Raw genomic sequence first — 19,239 nt, forward strand, 5'->3', positions numbered from 1 at the left:
AGTACACGACACTGGCGAGAATTTGTGTCCACAGGGCCTCAGAGGCCCCAAAGGCGCCTGACTTCCGGCTGAACCTTGTCATGTCGAAACACAGCCAAATGGCGATCTGCAAGAACAGCAACATGCCATAGTGCAGAACTGCACTTTGAGTGCTGCTGTAGATGAAAGATCCTGATTGGACCCCAGCAGCACTGAAAAGGAAAATGGAGGCATTGGAATAAGAAGAGTTTAACTGTTCTGCTGATGAGCTGGGAGAAGTCGCCCTCTGGCACCATCTTAGCTCTGCCCCCACCCATTTGCATTGACCTGTTTTATTCTCTCCACATTTCCATCAATTACCACCAAATTCTACCACACATCTACATATCAGAGGCAATTTACAGCAGCCTGCATTTTTGGATGTGGAAGAAAAATCAGAGCACCTAGTGGAGACCCGTGTGGCCACAGAAAACCTGCAAATTCCACACAGACAGCATGGGAGGCCTTTATTAAACCCTGGTTACTGGAGCTGAGAAGCTGCATCATTATGCCATGATCTGTAATGTGTGATGTATTCATCAGAAAGACACACGGCAATATTACATTGCCAGGGTGTGGTGGGGGTGAGATATGTTAGTGACAGGAGGTGGTTGTTGAGTTTGTATTTTTAAGGTTGAATTATGTGAAGGCCATTCCAACAGCCTATATAGACTCCTCTCTTCCCCCTGCCCCCCTTCAGATACTGGAGGGCAGCATGCAGTGAGTGCCATGCAAATGATTTGGGAGAAAATGGGGCAAACAAAGGACTAGGATAGTACTGCTTTGAACTGTTACTGGGTTTCGATATGTCTCCAGTATGTTGCGCACAGAACTGTATATAACTGGACCTTGGTTAGAATTGTTTGATAGCAAAATTATTTGCAGTCATAAATTATTGCTGCCTCTATGTTCCTTCCTTTTGTCAGATCGTGAAAATCATGTTCCAGATAAGGCTGGAAAAGGAGGGACCTATCCCCGACATTTCCACATACCACTACACCAAAAGGATTATGGTGACGGTAAGGATGAAATAGTGGACATGCTGTATTGCTAAAAATGGGTGTGGAATAATTTCACAGAGACATCAGAATCAGTATGTCTTTATACAGTGAGTGGATTGGGTAACAAGCTGCAAGAGTAACATTAAATATGAATGGGTAGTTTCTGTACTTTCAAAATGTAAAGATTGCAACCTTCATATTGCATTTCATTATGGTGCAAGCTTGTTATAGGATACATAATTGGGCCCCACTGCACAGATAATGCAGCTCTTTCATCTGAGCTGTTTCAGCTGACTTAGGAAAGCATCAGCAAATCTCCTGCCTGATGGTGGTTAGTTACAATCATGTTCTATCATATTATACACAGGCAAAATACCTCTATTGCAAGAAATCTGCAACAAAGACAGAAAATGCTCCACACTCTGAGGTTAAGGAGCATAAAACAGCCAATTTAAGCCTTCTGATTCTGTTCATCCCTAACAAAAAGGGCATAAACTGGACTGAACATTTGCCAATAAATGTTCAAATAACATGAAAGAATCCCAAGCTCTGAAATTGTTGATTTTGTATCAATGTGCCTTTTGTTGCTGCTACAACAACTGAACTTGAAGTCCATTAAAGCAAAGGATCTGAACACCTGAATTCAAAGAAGTGGTGAGCTTAAACTGGCATTTGCAGTTATCGCTATAACTCTCCCCTTCTTTTTGCTAGCTGCATGAGGACTTGAAGCTCTCAAGAAAATAGCTAAAGTTAGCCAGAATGTTGACAAGATGGAGGGAAGCACTGAGTGACTGGATGTAACAGTACCTGATGTCACCGATGTACCCTCCGTTTGTTTCTTCATTCTACTGTCTTTTTATATGCTTTTTGTCTCCCCCATCTTATTCTGTATATGTCTGTTTCAATTATATCTTCCTTATTTCTGTCTTCAGCACCGGTTGCTCCTTTCTGCCATGGTCTACTGTCCTCTTCAATTAGATTCCTCCTTCAGCCCTTTACCTCTCCCACCTATCCCCTCTTCATCCCTTCTCCCATACCATCCACCTTCCCTCTTGCCTGGTCCTACGCATCACCTGCCAACTTGCACTCCTTCCGCTCATCCTGCCTTCTTATTCTGGCTTCTGTGCCCTTTCTTTCAAGTCCTAATGTGAAGAGTCTCAGCCTGAAACATCGACAGTTTATTCCTTTCCAAAGATGCTGTATGACCTGCTGATTTCCTCCTGCATCTTGTGTGTGTTACTCGAGATTTCCGGTATCTACAGAATCTCTTGTCTTTAAAATTAAAGTTGTGACCTTTGGGATTACCAGGATTTTCCCCAGTTACCACTTGTATTTCCCCATTTGTTAAACTGCAGATGGTACTATCCACATGCTATAAAAGAGCTGTTTTCATTTTTCTCCTAATGGCTAGTCTGGGCCACTCTAGGATGCTTCAAGTGAAGGTCATAAGGGGAAAGTGGGGAATGCAAAAAAAAGCCATGTCCTGAAATATTAATTTTGTTTCTCTCTCAACAGTTGCTGTCTGACCTGCGGAGTATTTTCCCCCAGTTTCTGCTTTTATAAAGGAGACAGTAATTAACTCTGCCTCTCTTGACTGCTGCTTTATTTTCATGTGGGCATTTTGTCCTTCCTTGAACCAATTATGCTTTGCCATAATTTTATGACAATTTTTTTCTTTTTGTATTTTGAGTTGCAGCATTGTACCACAAGATTAAATCACTTTCCAGCAAAGAATTTGTCAAAACTTTTGGTAATTCATTCCAGAATAGTGAAACCTGTTGTAGTCGGTAACTGAGGATTAGTCATTAGGATCTGAGTCATAATTCAGGAAGATCCCAGCCTTGATTAGGAGCATCACTGAGTTATTACATTTTAGCTGAGGCAGGAGATGGCCATTGTGCCTCCTCTCAATTGCTGCTGGTGACTTGGTGAAAGATCAGCATTTGAGAAAATTTTGGTGAGGGTGGGATCAGGCTTGACTGTGATTGAGGTAAATCATTTGCCGCCATCGTCACTCAGCCACTAAATGTGAGTTTGCAAGATGCATTTGGTGCATGTGGAAATTGCATGGAACCATGTATCATTGTTTAACATGTTTAATGCCTACATAAGTACTTCGTACTTTAATAGTTGAAATCTGGTGTGATTTTTTTTCCTTTGCCTGCTTTTTCAGATGGACTTGTTTAATGTATCAAGGATAGTGTTGACAAGTACGTGTTGTATTTTTCAGGGCGGAGAACGTTTCCGAGAATTCGCCGACAGCAGGGGAACTTGTTCACTCTTGTGCCATCCAGTCGGTCACTAAGTACAAATGGAGAGAACATGGGTTTAGCAGCTCAGTACATGGACAGCCGAGGGAGAATCCGCAGCGGAGACAGTGAAAGCACGCTCTCAGTACAGGAGAGGAATGTTTCCACTAAATGTAGGCTACTTTTCATTTTGTTTTGAAAGCTTTGTAAATATGTTGCCAGCGCAGAATGCATTCAAGTCTACTTTCTTTGGCATTTCATTGGCCTTTGAATGCCCTTATATGGACATACACACAACTCTAGGGGGTTTATCAGGGGGCTTTAGGTTGCCTGAACACATTTCCAGAAAGAAAGAGCTACAGCAGGGGATGGAATATAATCAGTTTTACAGTTGGAAAAGGTCTTTCATGGAATTCAGTCAATTCTGTAAGGTCACTATTTATGCAGTTTATGTTCATGCAGTCATGAAAGATCAGTCAATTTCATCTTATTTTTGTATCTTTACAGATTTCTCCAGCTTTTAATATTGGATTTTAGAGTGATAGTGCATATAATTTCACTATGGTTTCTGGCATGGTTTGTTGTGCCTCAACACCACCTGATGTTGAATTCTTTTTTTTCCAAACTGCCCCTAGTGGGGCAAGGGTAAATGTTTCTATACTTTTTTTTTGCAGACCTTCATAATTTTGCTTTCTAGTCTCCTTGTAATTTTTTTTTGAGTGACAGCTTCTGTAATCTCCACATATGGAAACCTCTTATTTATCTTTGTTGTCATAGTGATTTCTTCTTCGTCATTCTGCAGATTCAGCAACTGTCCTAAAGTATGTTATCCAAAATGGACAGTGTCATAATTGCAGTCTCATTACTGGTTGTTGCCAGTATTCTTTACTTTTGAACTCTGTAACCCTGATTAGTAAATTAGAGACTTTTTTTCATGTATAAATCTGTGTCTGCTTCCTTTGAAGTTTTACTATTTAGTGTATATCTTTTCTTGTTTGTCAGAGAATCATACAGAATGGAAACAGGCCTTTCAGCCCAACTTATCCATGCTAACTGTGCTCAGGTAGCTAATCCTCCATCTGCATATTAACTGCTCTCCTGTCCTTTAGAACATCACCTGTGGCCAGAAATAAAGTAAAATTTTCTGCAAGGGCGTATGTAATTTCTTCTCTTGCTTTCCACAAAGTCTGAGAATACACTAGGTCAGGCATCACTCTGAGATATCCCTGACAACATCCTGGAGTCTCTTCTGCAGTCACAGAATATCTTGTCTGTCCCCTTCATTGTTAAATCTTCTATCACTACGGCCTGACTTCTTCCTTGGCCTCAGAGCCAGTCTCAGTTCTACCAACCCTGCTACTCTAGTAGTGACTGTATTCTAAGGAACAATTTACTTGCTCATACCTGCTCAGCCACCTGTCACCAAAGCCTCCTGAACCAAAGTCTCCAAGACTATCAAAGTGTATCAGCTTGTGTTCCCTGTTAAATTTAATTTGAAGTCTGTTTAATCTATCAATTGGCCTTTTCTCCAAGTAGTTTACAGTCCTTTACACAGTTGGTCCAGCTGTCAAATCCAAGATAGATGGATGTTTATGGAGAGAAGTAATAAGAACCTTGATTCCCAAGGAAGACCAGTCTAAAAACCATGCTCTTGACTTCAGTTATCTTTCCTACTTTACATATTATTTGCCATTATTTTATCAAACCTGCTGTCCACCCCAGTAGTTCTATCTTTTAATAATCTAAGTTTAAAATATTCTCTGTATTTTTCCAAGAGATATCTATATCACTTTGCAAATAAAGTTTTGAGGATGTAACTGCAGAAGGGTAGCTGGAGCCAGTGAAGTAATACTGGACTTTCAAAACTTTTGTTAGAACACTAGATTAGTTGTGCTCAAACTAATAAGAGTTTACAAGATTGGGACAACGTGTCACCATGGGTAGAATGTTGATTAAGCATCAGAAAAGAGAGTGGGAATTGTCAGTCGTTCTCAAGTTGGGAAGCTATTCAATAGCTGAGATGAAGTATAACCAAGATTGCTGATGCTATATCAGGCTACTTCCACACTACGCCGGATAATTTTGAAAATGAACCTTTTTCTCTTCGTTTTGACACTCTGTCCACACTAAAATGGTGTTTTCATCCCCCGAAAACGGAGATTTTCAGAAACGGTCTCCAGAGTGAATAAATCTGAAAATTCTTCTTCTTCTTCTTCCTCTTCCTCTTCCTCCTTCTTCTCCTTCTTCTCCTTCTTCTCCTTCTTCTCCTTCTTCTCCTTCTTCTCCTTCTTCTCCTTCTTCTCCCCCTCCCCCTCCCCCTCCCCCTCCCCCTCCCCCTCCCCCTCCCCCTCCCCCTCCCCCTCCCCCTCCCCCTCCCCCTCCCCCTCCCCCTCCCCCTCCCCCTCCCCTTCCCCCTCCCCCTCCCCCTCTCTCTCTCTCTCTCCCCTCCCCCCCAACAATTGATACTAGAGCGTACAATCATCACAGTGATATTTGATTCTGCGCTTCGCAGAACCTAACAATTTCAGAACAGACGGCAACGAGACTGAAGCCAGAAGAGTTAGAAATGTACTCACCAAATACTTTGACCTATAACTTACTGAATAAATAAGCATATTCACTTTGCTCTGTTTTCTGTCCCTGCTTGTATGAAGGTGGTTTACCTATTTATGTAAGTACTTCTGACAATAGATGTGTAACAGCCTAATGTAACATTGTATGGAAATACAAGATAACACTGATGCAGACATGTTTTATACATTTAACAAGGTGCTTTATTAATGCAACAGAGTTAGTCAGTTTTTCAATGTTCGTTGTCAGCCGGGTCATACTGTCCGTGAACTCCCTGTCGGTTGCTTTCATACACTCCAGTATTTGTGTTTTTTTTTGTTTTAAGTCCTCCTGCGCGAGAGCCAAGAGCAATTCCTTTTAAGTTTTTCTACTCTGTAACTGGACAAACGCGCACCAAGTATATCGTTTCCTCTTCACTTGTTTTCTGTGTGTCCTGCGCATGCCCAGAAGGAGGAGATTCGCCCAAATATCCGTGTTAGTGTGGACAGAGATATTTTGGAAAATGCTTAGTGTGTACGCCTGTCGTTTTTACTCGAAACCGGCTTTTTCAAAATTATCCGGCGTAGTGTAGACGTAGCCTCAGTCTTTAGGAAGTAGAAACAGGAAGCCTGATTCCTTTGTAGTCCAACACACACACACACACACACTCTCTCTCTCGGCCTCAAATATTCATAATGAACCAGATATGTTGCTTGGCAACTCTTTTGCTTACTGTTATGACCGTAATGTGTATTCTGTAACCTTGCTAAAGTGCCAGTGGAATTCAGTGTTCAATCATACTGGCAAAATGTACATCACAATAGTGATGTAATTTTAATACCTTGTTTCTTTTCTTTTTCCACCCCAGTCTATATTGAGACTAACGTTGATTATCTTTTCCCCCTTGTGTACACTGTTCATATGTCAAACCAGGTGAAATGTGTTGTAGCATTAATGGTTTTCTGCTCTGCTCCATTGAGTTAAAATTGGAGCTTGTACATGACTCATTTCTGAAACCTGATTAAATTATTGGCCTTTACTCCAGGGAAAAACTGGTGAACAGATGGAACTTCTGAGCCTATATGTCTTAATAATGTAAATGCAATAAATGTATTTCTGCTACACTCAAAGTACAATGGATTCCAGTCAATTGGGTTAATTGGGGCAGCCGCTTAATTGGGACAACTCTTAAAGAACAAAAATGTATCAAGAAAATACAGGGATTCCCTTTGTGTATTTGGGACACTATCCTGCCTAATTGGGGCAGGAGACTTTTGCCAAACAGTTTCTAACTAGTGTCAGTTGTATGCACGTTGTGTAGCTGTTAGACACTACACCGTGCTTGGAGCGAACAACATTTGAATAGCATCAGTTGTGTGTGTTTGTGTTCAAAAAGCAGTTTTTTTTCCCCCACTAGTTACAGAGAAATGAGCGGTAAGACAATTCAGAACTGATGTGCTCATAGTGGTTTCAGGCATTTAGGCTTGAAGATGCCAGAAATGGTCGGGAGTGAAAACGAAACTATTTCACTACTTCAAGTTAGGAACCACAAAAAATTTGAAGGCATCAACAACAATCTTGAAAAGTTACTTCAGTCCTCATTGGACTCACCTGTGGCTCTAAGTGGCTGTTTCAATGCAACAGTGGCCACATCCTAGTACACTGCTTCAACAGGCGGTCTACACCAGGTGAGTGCCAGCGCGTCTCATACCCCGCTGAGATAGGGACATGACTGCCCTAGCTTGCAAAGACAGCTCCGGCGGATGCAAACTACAGTGAATTCCAAAGGCCAGGAAGGTGGTTCTCCAACGCTCGTGCAGAGTGAAGGGCATAACAAGGCAGAGAAGTAGTTATGTTCATCCACTGCAAGCAGGGACGACGCCAGTTGTGACATTTACTCGTCCAACTGGACCTGGCACTGCCCCAGTGCAATGACTTTTCCACTTTAAAAACTCTTCCGCACAGGTTTCTTGTCATCATCGGATACGACGGATATTAGTAATAGTACTGTTCTAATTTGTTCTGTATCTCATTTAAATATATAATTTGTTACTTAGTTAAATGGTAGTTTTTTTAATACCGTTTTAGCCATTTCCATGAAAATTCAGCTAATTGGGGCAGCTGCTTAAATGGGCCAAAATGTATGGTTCCAGTTAACTGGAATCCACTGTATATCACAGAAGATAACTGTAAATGAATACAAGGTGTAACATTTGTATGCATCTTTCAACTCTGATTACCAGTTACCTACCAGAATATAATCACAAATGTCCAACTGGAGTGGTGTTGAAAACTGATATACATTCATGCCATACAAGTACAAGTACCTTTCAGAAGGTCAAGTTCTATCTGGAATTAAGTTGATTTATAATACACGAAGGATGAATACTGAACGATTGTATCTAAAATCAGCCTGCCAGTGGATGAACTGCAATCTACTAAGTTTGGGGATATTCCTGGCATGACTTTGTCAAGTTGTAATGCTGTAATCCCTTCTCCAATGACACTGCCTCCTCAAGAAATGTTCCCACTTGACCATTTATGTAGTCAATCCAGTTGTCTTATGGTGGAATATTGTGTAATTGATATCCAGGAGATTCCATGACTAATGTCTATCATGAAGTGATAAGTTGTCTCTGCTCTTCGCAAGATCACAAGACAAAGGAGCAGAAGTAGGCCATTCAGCCCATCAAGTCTGCTCCGCAGCTCCCCCATGAGCTAAACTATTCACCCATCTAGTTCCAATTTCTGGCTTTTTCCTCATATCCCTTGATACCCTGACTAATTAGACACCTGTCAGTCTCCTCCTTAAACACCCTCAATGATCGGGCCTCCACAACTGTATGTAGCAATGAATTCCAGAAATCCACGACCCTCTGGCTAAAAAAATTTCTCCTCATCTCTGTTTTAAATGGGTATCCTCTAATTCTAAGACTATGGCCTCTTGTCCTGGACTCACCCACCAAGGGAAACAACCTTTCCATATCTACTCTGTCCAACCCTTTCAACACTCTTGTGACAGGTCACTTTCAGAGAGTAACTTTCATCTCTTGTGTGGGGTTCATTCAGGGTAAACATTTTAAAAAAGAAGGAAAAAATCTTTCACTGGAATTCTCATCAGAACTGTTGCTTGGAGAAGATTAGATTTAGGTTATACTAGATTCAATTTTATTGTCATTGTGCGGAGTACAGATACAAAGCCAATGAAATGCAATTAGCATCTGACCAGAAAGGCAAAAAATAGTGTTATTTACAAAATAACTGCGAATAAAAAGTAAGTGCTACAACCTAAAAGTACTGAGACAGTACAATATGGGTGCAATACCGCTTAGCGCTGTGATGTGAGGTTCAGCAGGGTCACAGCCTCAGGGAAGAAGCTCTTCCTGTGCCTGCTGGTGCGGGAGCAGAGGCGTAGCGCCTACCGGACGGGAGGAGAGTAAAAAGTCCATGGTTAGGGTGAGATGCATCCCTGATAATGCTTTTCGCCCTGCCCAGGCAGCATTTATGGTAGATGTTCTCAATGGTGGGCAATTGGGTGCCGATAATCCGCTGGGCAGTTTTCACCACACGCTGGAGTGCTTTGCGGTCCGATACGGGACAATTGCCATACCACACTGAGATACATTTGGTGAGTGTGCTCTCAATGGTACAGCGGTAAAAGTCCACCAGTATCCTGGGACAGAGGTGAGCTCTCTTGATGCTCCACAGGAAATAAAGGTGCTGTTGCGCCTTTTTCATCAGGATGGAGGAGTTCAGGGACCAGGTGAGATCCTCGGAAATGTGGACACCAAGGAATTTGAAGCTTGATACACGCTCCACTACAGCTCTGTTGATGTAGATGGGGATGTGAGTGTGGCTCCTAGCATGCCTGATGTCCACAATGACAGCCCATTCTGCATTTTTCCTGCTGGATGAGACTGGCAAGAAGGAAATCAATAGGAAATGGCTGCCTGGTTCTTCATAGATGCTCAGTAATATGGCAAAGGACCCCATTCATCAACCAGTAAGCAGTCGGAATGCTGCTGACTTGGTTTGGCAATCAATCCAGCCAAGTGAGTAGTAGCAGCTGCGAGGGTGGGGGGGGGTCGATGAAAATAAAAAATGGGATTAATGTCAGATTAATAAAAATGAGTGGCAATGGTTGGTACAGAGCTGGTGCACTGAAGGAGCTGGTTCTGTGCTGCTGTCCCTTTCTAATATGAGAAGGCACTGTTCTGCATTATTTCCAAGGCAAGTGCAGTATACTATTCCTTAACTGAGAAGACCAACGCTATATGTAGTATTTAATGTTACCAACAGGTGGATATAGGAGAACCAGAAAATGTAACGTATTTGGATTTCAAAAAAAACATTTGATAAGGTGCTACAGTGAGGTTTAAAGTGAAATGTCAAAGTTGAGTTTATTGTTATCTGCACAAGTCCATGTATGCACTGATACTGGTACGATGAAAAACTTGCAGTAGCATCACATAAGCAGCATTCACAAGAAAAAACTGTAACTTAAACAAATCATACACAATTTTTACAAGAAAGAACACAATTCAAACACCAAGGTCCATTTTAGTGTAAAGCGATCAACATGGTCAGTGTTTCTAAACTAGTGATTAGGACTGTGCCGATTGGTTCAAGAAAGGTTGAAGGTTATTTCACAAGGGAAGACTTCACGGGGTTGAAGCTCACATATTAGTAAAGAATTAACAAACAGAAAGCAGTCGTGATAAATGGGTGACTTTCAGCTTGGCTTTCTGTAACTTGCAGGATACAACGAGGATCAGTGTTGGGGCCATGATTCCCATGTCTTCATAGTAAAGCAAGGTGGAAAGAATGTATTAATCGACTGCAAAAATTTGTATGGCAGTTGTAGCAAAAAAGTGGGTGAAAGTGATTTTATCCGCTTAGAAGGAAAGATGTTGGTTCAATATAGAGAGACGAGTATGTTTTTGTAGGCAAAAGATCTGGGTATCCTCGTCGACATGAAGCAGCAACGGATGGAATTAAGAGGAATGGAGTAACTAAGGAAGTTGTGCATTGGTCTCCTTTAACACGATATATTTACATTGGAGACAGAACAGAACACGAGGGTGATTCCTGGGGCAAAGCATAGTGGAATTATTTGAGTACTTAACCTCATTTGAGTTCAGGATGATAAGAAATACTATTACTGAAATACGAATTTCTGTGCAGATCAGCAGGATAGATTTTTTGAGGGCGCTTGATGATGATCTAGAACTAGAAAGTACAGAGTATGTACTGGGCAACTTAAGGTTGAGTAGAAATATTTGAACATTATGATTCTGTGGAGGCTGAGTCATCAGATATATTTAAAACTGAAGTAGATAACTTTTATGCAATCTGAGGAATCAAAAATTATTGGGATTAGGCAAGAAAGTCACTTGAGCCCAAAATCAGATTAGCTGTGATCGTTACGACAGACTGAATGAGCCATTTGGCCTACTAATCTTTCTTTGTGAAGGTGACCTTTATAATAAAGGTTCCACGGGGGTCTGTTGGGACTGCTTTTTACATTATATGTCAATGATTTGGATGATGGAATTGATGGCTTTGTGACCAGGTTTGCAGATGATACAAAGATAGATGGAGGGACAGCTAGTGTTGCAGAAGCAAAGAGGCTACAGAAGGATTGAGACAGGTTAGAATGAACAAAGAAGTGTCAGATGGTGTCAGGAAGTGTCAGGAAGTATATGGTCATGCACTTTGGTAGAAGAAATAAAAACATAGACTATTTTCTAACTGGAGAGAAAATTCAAAAATCTAAGATGCAACGAGACTTGGGAGGATTCTTAAAGGTTAATTTTGCAGGTTGAGTTGGTGGTGAGGAAGGTAATGTTGAGGCTTTATAATGCGCTGATATGGCCTCACTTGGAATGTTGTGAGCAGCTTTAGGCCCATTATCTAAGAAGGGATGTACTGACATTGGAGAGGGTTCAAAGGAGGTTCACAAAAAGGAATCCGGGATTAAAAGGCTTATCATATGAAGAGCATTTGATGTCTCTAGGCCTGTATTCACAGAATTCAGAAAAATGAGAGGGAATCTCATTGAAACCTATCAAATGTTGAAAGGCCTGGATAGAGTGGATGTGGAGAGGATATACACTATGGTGGGGAGGGGTGTTTCTAAGACCAGAGGGGATAGCCTTAGAATAAAGGGATGTCCATTTAGAATGAAAATGAGGTGGTATTGGAGTTCTTTGAAGAAGTAACAAATAGGATAGACAGGAAAATTGTTTGATATTGTGTTCTTGGATTTTCAAAAGACCTTTGAGAAGGTACCACATGTGGTTGGGACCAATTCTTTTTACTTGTATGTCAATGATTTGGATGATGGAATTGATGGCTTTGTTGGAAAGTTTGTAGACAATACGAGGATGGAGGGACAGGTTGTTTTGAGGAAATAGAGAAGCTACTAAAAGACTTAGACACATTAGGAGAATGGGCAAAGAAATGGCAGGTGGAACGGCAATGTTGGGAAGTGTATGGTTATGCACTTTGGCAGAAGAAATGAAAGGATTGACTATTTTCTAAATGGAGAGAAAAAAACAGCAACAAAGGAACTTGGGAGTCCTTGTGCAGAATTCCCTAAAGGTTAATTTTGCAGGTTGAGTCTGTGGTGAGGAAGGCAAATGTAATGTTAGCATTCATTTCAATAGGACAAGAATATAAAAGGATTTAATGTTAAGGCTTTATTAAGCACTGGTGAAGCCTCACTTGGAATATTGTGAGCAGGTTTGAGTGCCTTATCTTAGAAAGGATATGGTGAAACTGGAGAGGGTTCAAAGGAGGTTCACAAAAATGATTCCAGGATTGAATGATTTGTCATCTGAAGAGAGTCTGATGGGTCTGGACCTGTATTCACTAGAATTCAGAAGAATGAGGGGTAACCTCATTGAAACCTCCTGAATGGTGAAAGGCCTTGATAGAGTGGATGTGAAGAGGATGTTTCCTATGGTGGGAGAGTCCAAGACCAGAGGACACAGCCTCAGAATAGAGGGGCATCCTTTTAGAAAGGAGATGAGGATTTTTTTTTTGCCAGAGTGTGGTGAATCTGTAGAATTCTTTGCCACATGCAGCTGTGGAGGCCAAGTCTTTATGTATATTTAAGGCAGTGGTTGATAGGTTCTTGTTCAATCAGGTCACGAAGGGATACGGGGAGAAGGCAAGAGAGCGAAATGGATCAGCCGTGATGAAATGGCAAAGCAGACTCTCTCAGCCAAATGGCCTTGCTCTGCTCCTATAATCTTATGGTTATAAGAGTATATAAGGAAGTTTTCCTGCAATTATAAAGGGTTTGGAGATCGTAGAGAATACTGTATGAAGATATAGACCCCTTGTGTAAGAAAGAATAACATTCATGCCTTGGTAGGTGTAGATTCCTGAAATGAAGGAATTAATCTCCTCTTTTAGCCATTGTATTTATGGGAGAAGCCAGTTAAGTTTCTGATCAGTGATGACCACTCCACCCCCGAATGACTTTAGCGTCTAGGCATTGGTAATGCTATTGAACATCATGGATATGTTACTGGGTGCTATTTAGTTGGAAATTGTTTTGTAATGCATACGTTATTTGCCACCTATCAGTCTTTGTCTGACAGTTGCATTCATATACGGTCTCCATTTGCTCAAAAGTTATGAATGAAGGAAAAGAAATTAGATTCCTGCTTAAACAGCAGCACACAAAGGAGCTGGAGGAACTCAGTGGGTCAGGCAGCATCTACTGAAGGAAATTATCATTCAACCTTTCTGGTTGAGACCCTTCATTAGGAGCATTGAAGGGTTTCTACCTGAAATGTCAGCAGTTCATTTCCCTCCATAGATGCTGCCTGACTCACTGAGTTTCTCCAGCTCATTTACATTGCTTCAGATTCCCAACATCTGCAGATTCTTGTATCTAGATTTCTGCTCATTTTTTCTTGCACTGTTAAATCAAAGCTGGTTATTAACTATCAAATACAAATTAAATTTATTCTACATTGTTTCTGGAACCTTCCTGCCTATGTACAGATGGCTGATATATTTAATTACATGGTTTATCCTTTTCTCCCTTTTTAAACAGTGGTGTAGTGTACATTGGCAAGCTCCTAGTTTCTGGCACGGCTGCTGTATCTAATGATGTCTGAAAGATTCTGGTCAGTGCTTCTGCTATTTCCTCAGCATTCTAGGATACAGACTACACCCATTTAGGGAAGGAAGAGTGAGTGAGGCAGGGCACATTTTTTTAAATTGCTAGTTGCTGTAATGATAGGCACAATACTAGATTTGGTATTCAGGAAGGATGAGATCAGGTAAGTTAGGTGAGTTCTTCAATTTCACATTTTATCAGATTTAAGCTGGGGTGGTGACTGGAACTGAGTGATGCTTCCCTGAGAACTAGTGGGACAGATTTCAGACCATGTTATATCTGGCAACAAAATGTCAGCCTTAATCTTGTGTTCACAATTTGCCAACTTTTGAAAAGCTCCTGAAAATTGATGTGATTTTCCCTATTTGGTGATTTAGTGACCCCTACAGACCAGCAGAAGGTTAATGGAAAGGCTCAAGCTAGTATCCATTTGTCCAGTAACCCAATCAGGAAAGAGAAAATCATGCTTCCCAGACTGATGTTTGGATGTTGCAACAGGTTATAAATAGTTTGAGTTAACAAGCAAATGGAGTTTAGTGTGCAAAAGTGAATCACACTTGGGTAAGGGGAATCATAAGGCAGAATGTTGTCCATTTAGAAACAGATTTCAGATGAATGAAGTACAGAGCAATTGAGGTGTCCTTCTTCCTGAGGTACAGATATCAAGATGTCACCGTTCATGGGAGGATCTGAAAAAGGGGAGCTACAACATCAGGAAGTGGTGCTGTGGAGGAACTTTTTCCGTAGAGGGTGATGAATCTCTGCTGGTGGGTTGTGGTATTAGATCATTGGGAATATTTAAAGAGGAAGTAGGTAAATTACTGGAAATTGAGGGTGAAGGAGAACTGGTCAGGGGCTGATCAGCATGACCATGTTGAATGGCAATGCAGATTTGAGGAGCTGAGTGACATACCCCTGCTCCTATTTCCTCCCTCTTCTGTCCCTTCCAGTTAAATCTACTCTACATTAAAAGTCACCTATTTGCAAATCATAATTCAAATAATTCAAGTGTAATTGTCATTCAACCATACATGAATACAGCCAAACAAAACAGTGTTACTCTGGAGCCAAGGTGCAAAACAGAGTACCACAGTCACACAGCACAAAGCACATATAAGATAAGATAGCAGTAAATCTACAAGATATCAGTAAAATACAGTCATACAAAAAAATATAGTCCAAGACCGGATTCCATGAATGTTGCTGAAATCTGCAGTCGAGCACTGGGCAGCAACACCAACTCCAGCTTGGACTCAGCTCCACATGGCCTCTGGTGTAAGACATACTTGCAGTCACAATCTGATGGATCTTCTAATGAGTCAGATTTCTGTGCATAAGAAGAAAGTAACAAGGAGATGAATGCTGAGGTTCTTTGAATTAGATTATTTACAATGCTCCTGTCACTCAAGTACCTATCAACCATTGCCTTGCTGCCACTGAAGTAGTTCTGGAAAGCAGAGAGTGGTTGGAGGTAAAGATGTGTTTTGTGGTAGGATCCCTTTGAAGGTGGTGGAAGTTGTGGAGAATGAAGTGTTGGATGTGGATGTAACCCTCAGGCTCAGCCAGCATGTGCTCGTCTAGGGGAAAACAACTCCTGGCCCAGCCAAACCGAGAAGTTCCGTTTGTGTGGATGCTGTGTGATGTGTTGCCTGGTTACAAATCCGCACCGCAAAATATCAGACAGTACACCATATGCAATTAAATGATTGAACTTTATAAATCTTAATCTGGATAGCGGGTTAGTAAAAATAAAAAGTAAAAGGGCCCATTTTAAGGAAAAAGTCTATTGCACATCATTGGAGCTCACTGTCCATTCATTTGTTCCTGTTGACCTCCAAGCCTAGCCGGTCCTCGGACCCTTGCTCCTCAGTCCACTCCGTTCGGTGGTCTTCCAACTCTCTCCATTCACATCCTCTCTCTCTGTCGCTCCCTGACGAAAGAACCGCTAAAATCTCTCTTCCAGACTCTCAAGAAAGAACAGCATTTCTCCCATTGGTTAACATACATTCCAAAGTCCTGTTATCTCTAGTCATAACCCAAACATTGCTGCTACAGAGAAACCATTACATTAGCAGTGAAACATTACATAGAAGCCATTACATTAGCCTTAGCAGTGAAACCTTACAGCATGTTACATGGAGGACAAGGGGAACTCTATTCCTGTTAAGGTGGCGGGAAGATGGGGTGAGTGTGGATATCCAGTAAATGGGTGAGATGCAGGTGACGGCAGCAGCAATAGTGGAGGAAGGGAAGTCCTGTTCTTTGAAGAAGACATCTCTGATGTCCTGGAAAGGAAAGCCACATCCTAGGAACAGATGTGATAGAGATGAAGGAACTGAGAAAAGGGAATAGCATTTTTACAGGGGATAGGGTGGGAAGACGTATTGTCAAGATAGCTGTGGGATTTGGTAGGTTTATAAAAGACAGTGGCAGACAGTTTCATCAACTTTGCTTCCACTCTGCCCTTGTATTCACGGTCCATTTCTGACACCTCCCTCCCCTTTCTCAATGTCTCCATCTCTGGAGAAAAACTGCCTACCGACACCTTTTATAAGCCTACTAATTTCTTCCCCTCCCCCCCCCCCAAAGCCTCTGCAGGGATTGCTCACTTCTTGATTCCCTTGTCCATTTGCCCCCTCCCCACTAATCTCCCTCCTAGCACATATCTCTCTAAAGGACAGAAAAGCTGCATCTACCCATTGTCCTCCATTCAGGGCCCCAAACAGATCTTCCAGGTGAGGCAACACTTCATTTGCAAATCTGGTGGGGTCATCAATTGCATCCGGCGTACCTGATATGGCCCTCCTCTACATTGGTGAGACCTTATGTAAATTGGGGGGCTGCTCTTTCAAGCACCTCTATTCCATCTGCAAAAAGTGAAATTTCCCAGTGGCCAACCATTTTAATTCTTATCCCCATTCCTGTTCCCACATGTTGGTCCATGGCCTTCTCTTCTGCCATGATGAGGCCACTCAAAGGTTGGAGGAGCAACACCTTGTATTCAGTCTAAGTGGCCTCCAACCTGATGGCATGAACATCAATTTCTCCTGGTAATTTTTTTTCCTCCACCTTCCCTCTTCAATTCCCTACTCTAGCCTCTTAACTCTTCTCATCACTGTTCCCATGGTGCCCCTTCTTCCATTTTTCCCCATGGTCAACTCTCCTCTCCTATCAGATTCTTTCTCTAGTCCTTTACCTTTTCTACCTATCACTTCCTAGCTTCTTGCTTCACCCCCCACCCCCCCCTTCCCATCCACCTGGCTTCACCTATCACCTTCTAGCTTGTCCTCCTTCCCCTCCCCCTATCTTTTTATTCTGGCATTTTATCCCTTCCTTTCCAGTCCTGAAGAAGGGTCTCAGCCCAAAACATCAACTGTTTATTCATTTTCATAGATGCTGCCTGACCTGCTGACTTTTGTTTCTTGTGCAAGTGCTCAGAGATTAGGTCAGGCAACATGAGTTAAGAGAGCTGTGTAGCTGTTTAAGTAGTTGGACCTCCAAGGTTATAATCTCTGGTTTGTTTCTGATGCGTGAACTAATATGAATAGAAGGATGGATCAACTAAATGGTGCAGGAGAGGAAGATGTGCCTAGGTTTGTGGATCTTCACTTGTTGGCAGTGGAAATATGAAAATCTTGGCCAGAACCCTAGCATTCTTTTCCTTTGCTTCCCATAGCAATGTTGTACAAATCTGATTCCCATTTCTGTGAAAGATGGGAGCTATACAAAAGGGATGGGTTGCCCAAAACTGGGATAGGACCAAAATCCAAGTGGGGAAATTTATTAATACTGTTGGGGAAGGTTAAAACTGGCAGGGTATTGACTTTCAAAGTAGATACAATGGTGGTATGATGGTATACCATATAATGGTACAGTCACCTTAAGGGGAGATGGGTAGTAGGCAGAGCGCGAGGGTAAATTCACAGAGGAATACAGTATTAAATTGGGTCTATTTTAATGGAAGAGGTCTAAATAGCAAGGTAGACAAATTCAAAGCTTTTAGTTAACACAATGATATTATTGTTATCACAGACATAGTTGAAAGATGAGTAGGACTGGAAACTCAGTAGCCTGCTTCAGAGAATTTTCAAACGGGACAGAGGAGGATGCAAAAGAGAAGGTGGCATTGCTCTGTTAGTCAGGGAATGGGACACTTGAGTATTGAAGAAACATGTTCAAGGAGGTTCCTCAAGTGAGGCGATATGGGTAGAGATTAGGAAGAAAAGGGTGATTGATGTCTTACTGACCATCTGACAGACAACAGGAAACACAAAATCATATATACATATTTCCTCAAAAAATTGTTGGACACCTTAATAAATTCCACCCTTTCTAAACCCTTTGCACTAGTGCAGGAGTTCCCAACTTGGGGCTCACAGACCCCTCACTTAGTGGTAGGGGTCCATGGCATAAAAAAGATTGGGAACCCCTGCACTAGGCACTCCCAGTCAATACTGAGAGTTAAACCCCCTACCCCAACTATTATATCGCTGTTGCTCTTCCACCTTTGTGATTTGCTTGCATATCTGTTCCTCTAATTTCCATTAAAATTGTGAGGCCTATAGAATAATAACAAGAAAGTAATTGCCCATCTTATTCTTAAATTCTACCTATAGCCTCATTGCATGATCCCTCCAAGATATCCTCTCAAAATACTGCTGTTAGGTTTTCTCCAATCAGATATGCAATTTCCGCCTCCTCTTTTGGCATTCCCCTCTGTCATGTCTGAACCTTCTATACCCCGCAGCACACGAAGTAGCCAGTCCTACCCTTTCATCAACCATGTTTCCGGGATTATAATAACATCATAATTCCAAATGATGATCCATATGAGGCTCCTTGCATTAAAATAAATACAATTGATTCTGCCTGCCCTCCCATAACCTTATAAAATTGTACAGCACAGAAGTGAGCCCTTTCACTCTTCTTGTCCATCATTCTGTGTTGTTTATCTACACTAACCCAATTTGCCTGCATTAGGTTCATATCCTTTCTCATCTAAGTACCTGCCTGGATGCTGTTTAAACATTGTAATTGTAGTCACCTCTTCCGGCAACTTGTTCCAGATAACTACTACCTTCTATGTGGGGAAAAGTCTACACCTCGCATCTCCTTTAAATGTCTTCCCTTTCACTTTAGAGCTATGCCATCTAGCTTAAACTGCTCTGCCCTGAGAAAAGTTGTGATTATCGATTTCTATCCATATGATCCTCAAACTTTATAAACTTCAGAGGTCAGCCCTTGGCCTCTTACCTTATCCTCCCAGTGAGAATAAATCACTTTC

The 19,239-nt window shown here is 41.6% G+C and overlaps 1 protein-coding gene across 7 annotated transcripts in view; it reads left to right on the plus strand.

The window, feature by feature from the left end:
- Positions 1 to 19,239, plus strand: part of map3k3 (mitogen-activated protein kinase kinase kinase 3) — a 188,224-nt gene that overhangs the window by 78,039 nt on the left and 90,946 nt on the right. For all 7 annotated transcript variants that reach the window (XM_063037293.1, XM_063037291.1, XM_063037290.1 and 4 more), the window contains 2 exons: positions 945 to 1,037; positions 3,250 to 3,441. In XM_063037293.1, coding sequence (XP_062893363.1) covers positions 945 to 1,037; positions 3,250 to 3,441 — 285 coding nt within the window. The remainder of the gene's footprint in view (positions 1 to 944; positions 1,038 to 3,249; positions 3,442 to 19,239) is intronic.

This window comes from Mobula hypostoma, chromosome X1, assembly GCF_963921235.1.
Source record: "Mobula hypostoma chromosome X1, sMobHyp1.1, whole genome shotgun sequence".
NCBI classification, from domain to species: Eukaryota; Metazoa; Chordata; class Chondrichthyes; order Myliobatiformes; family Myliobatidae; genus Mobula; species Mobula hypostoma.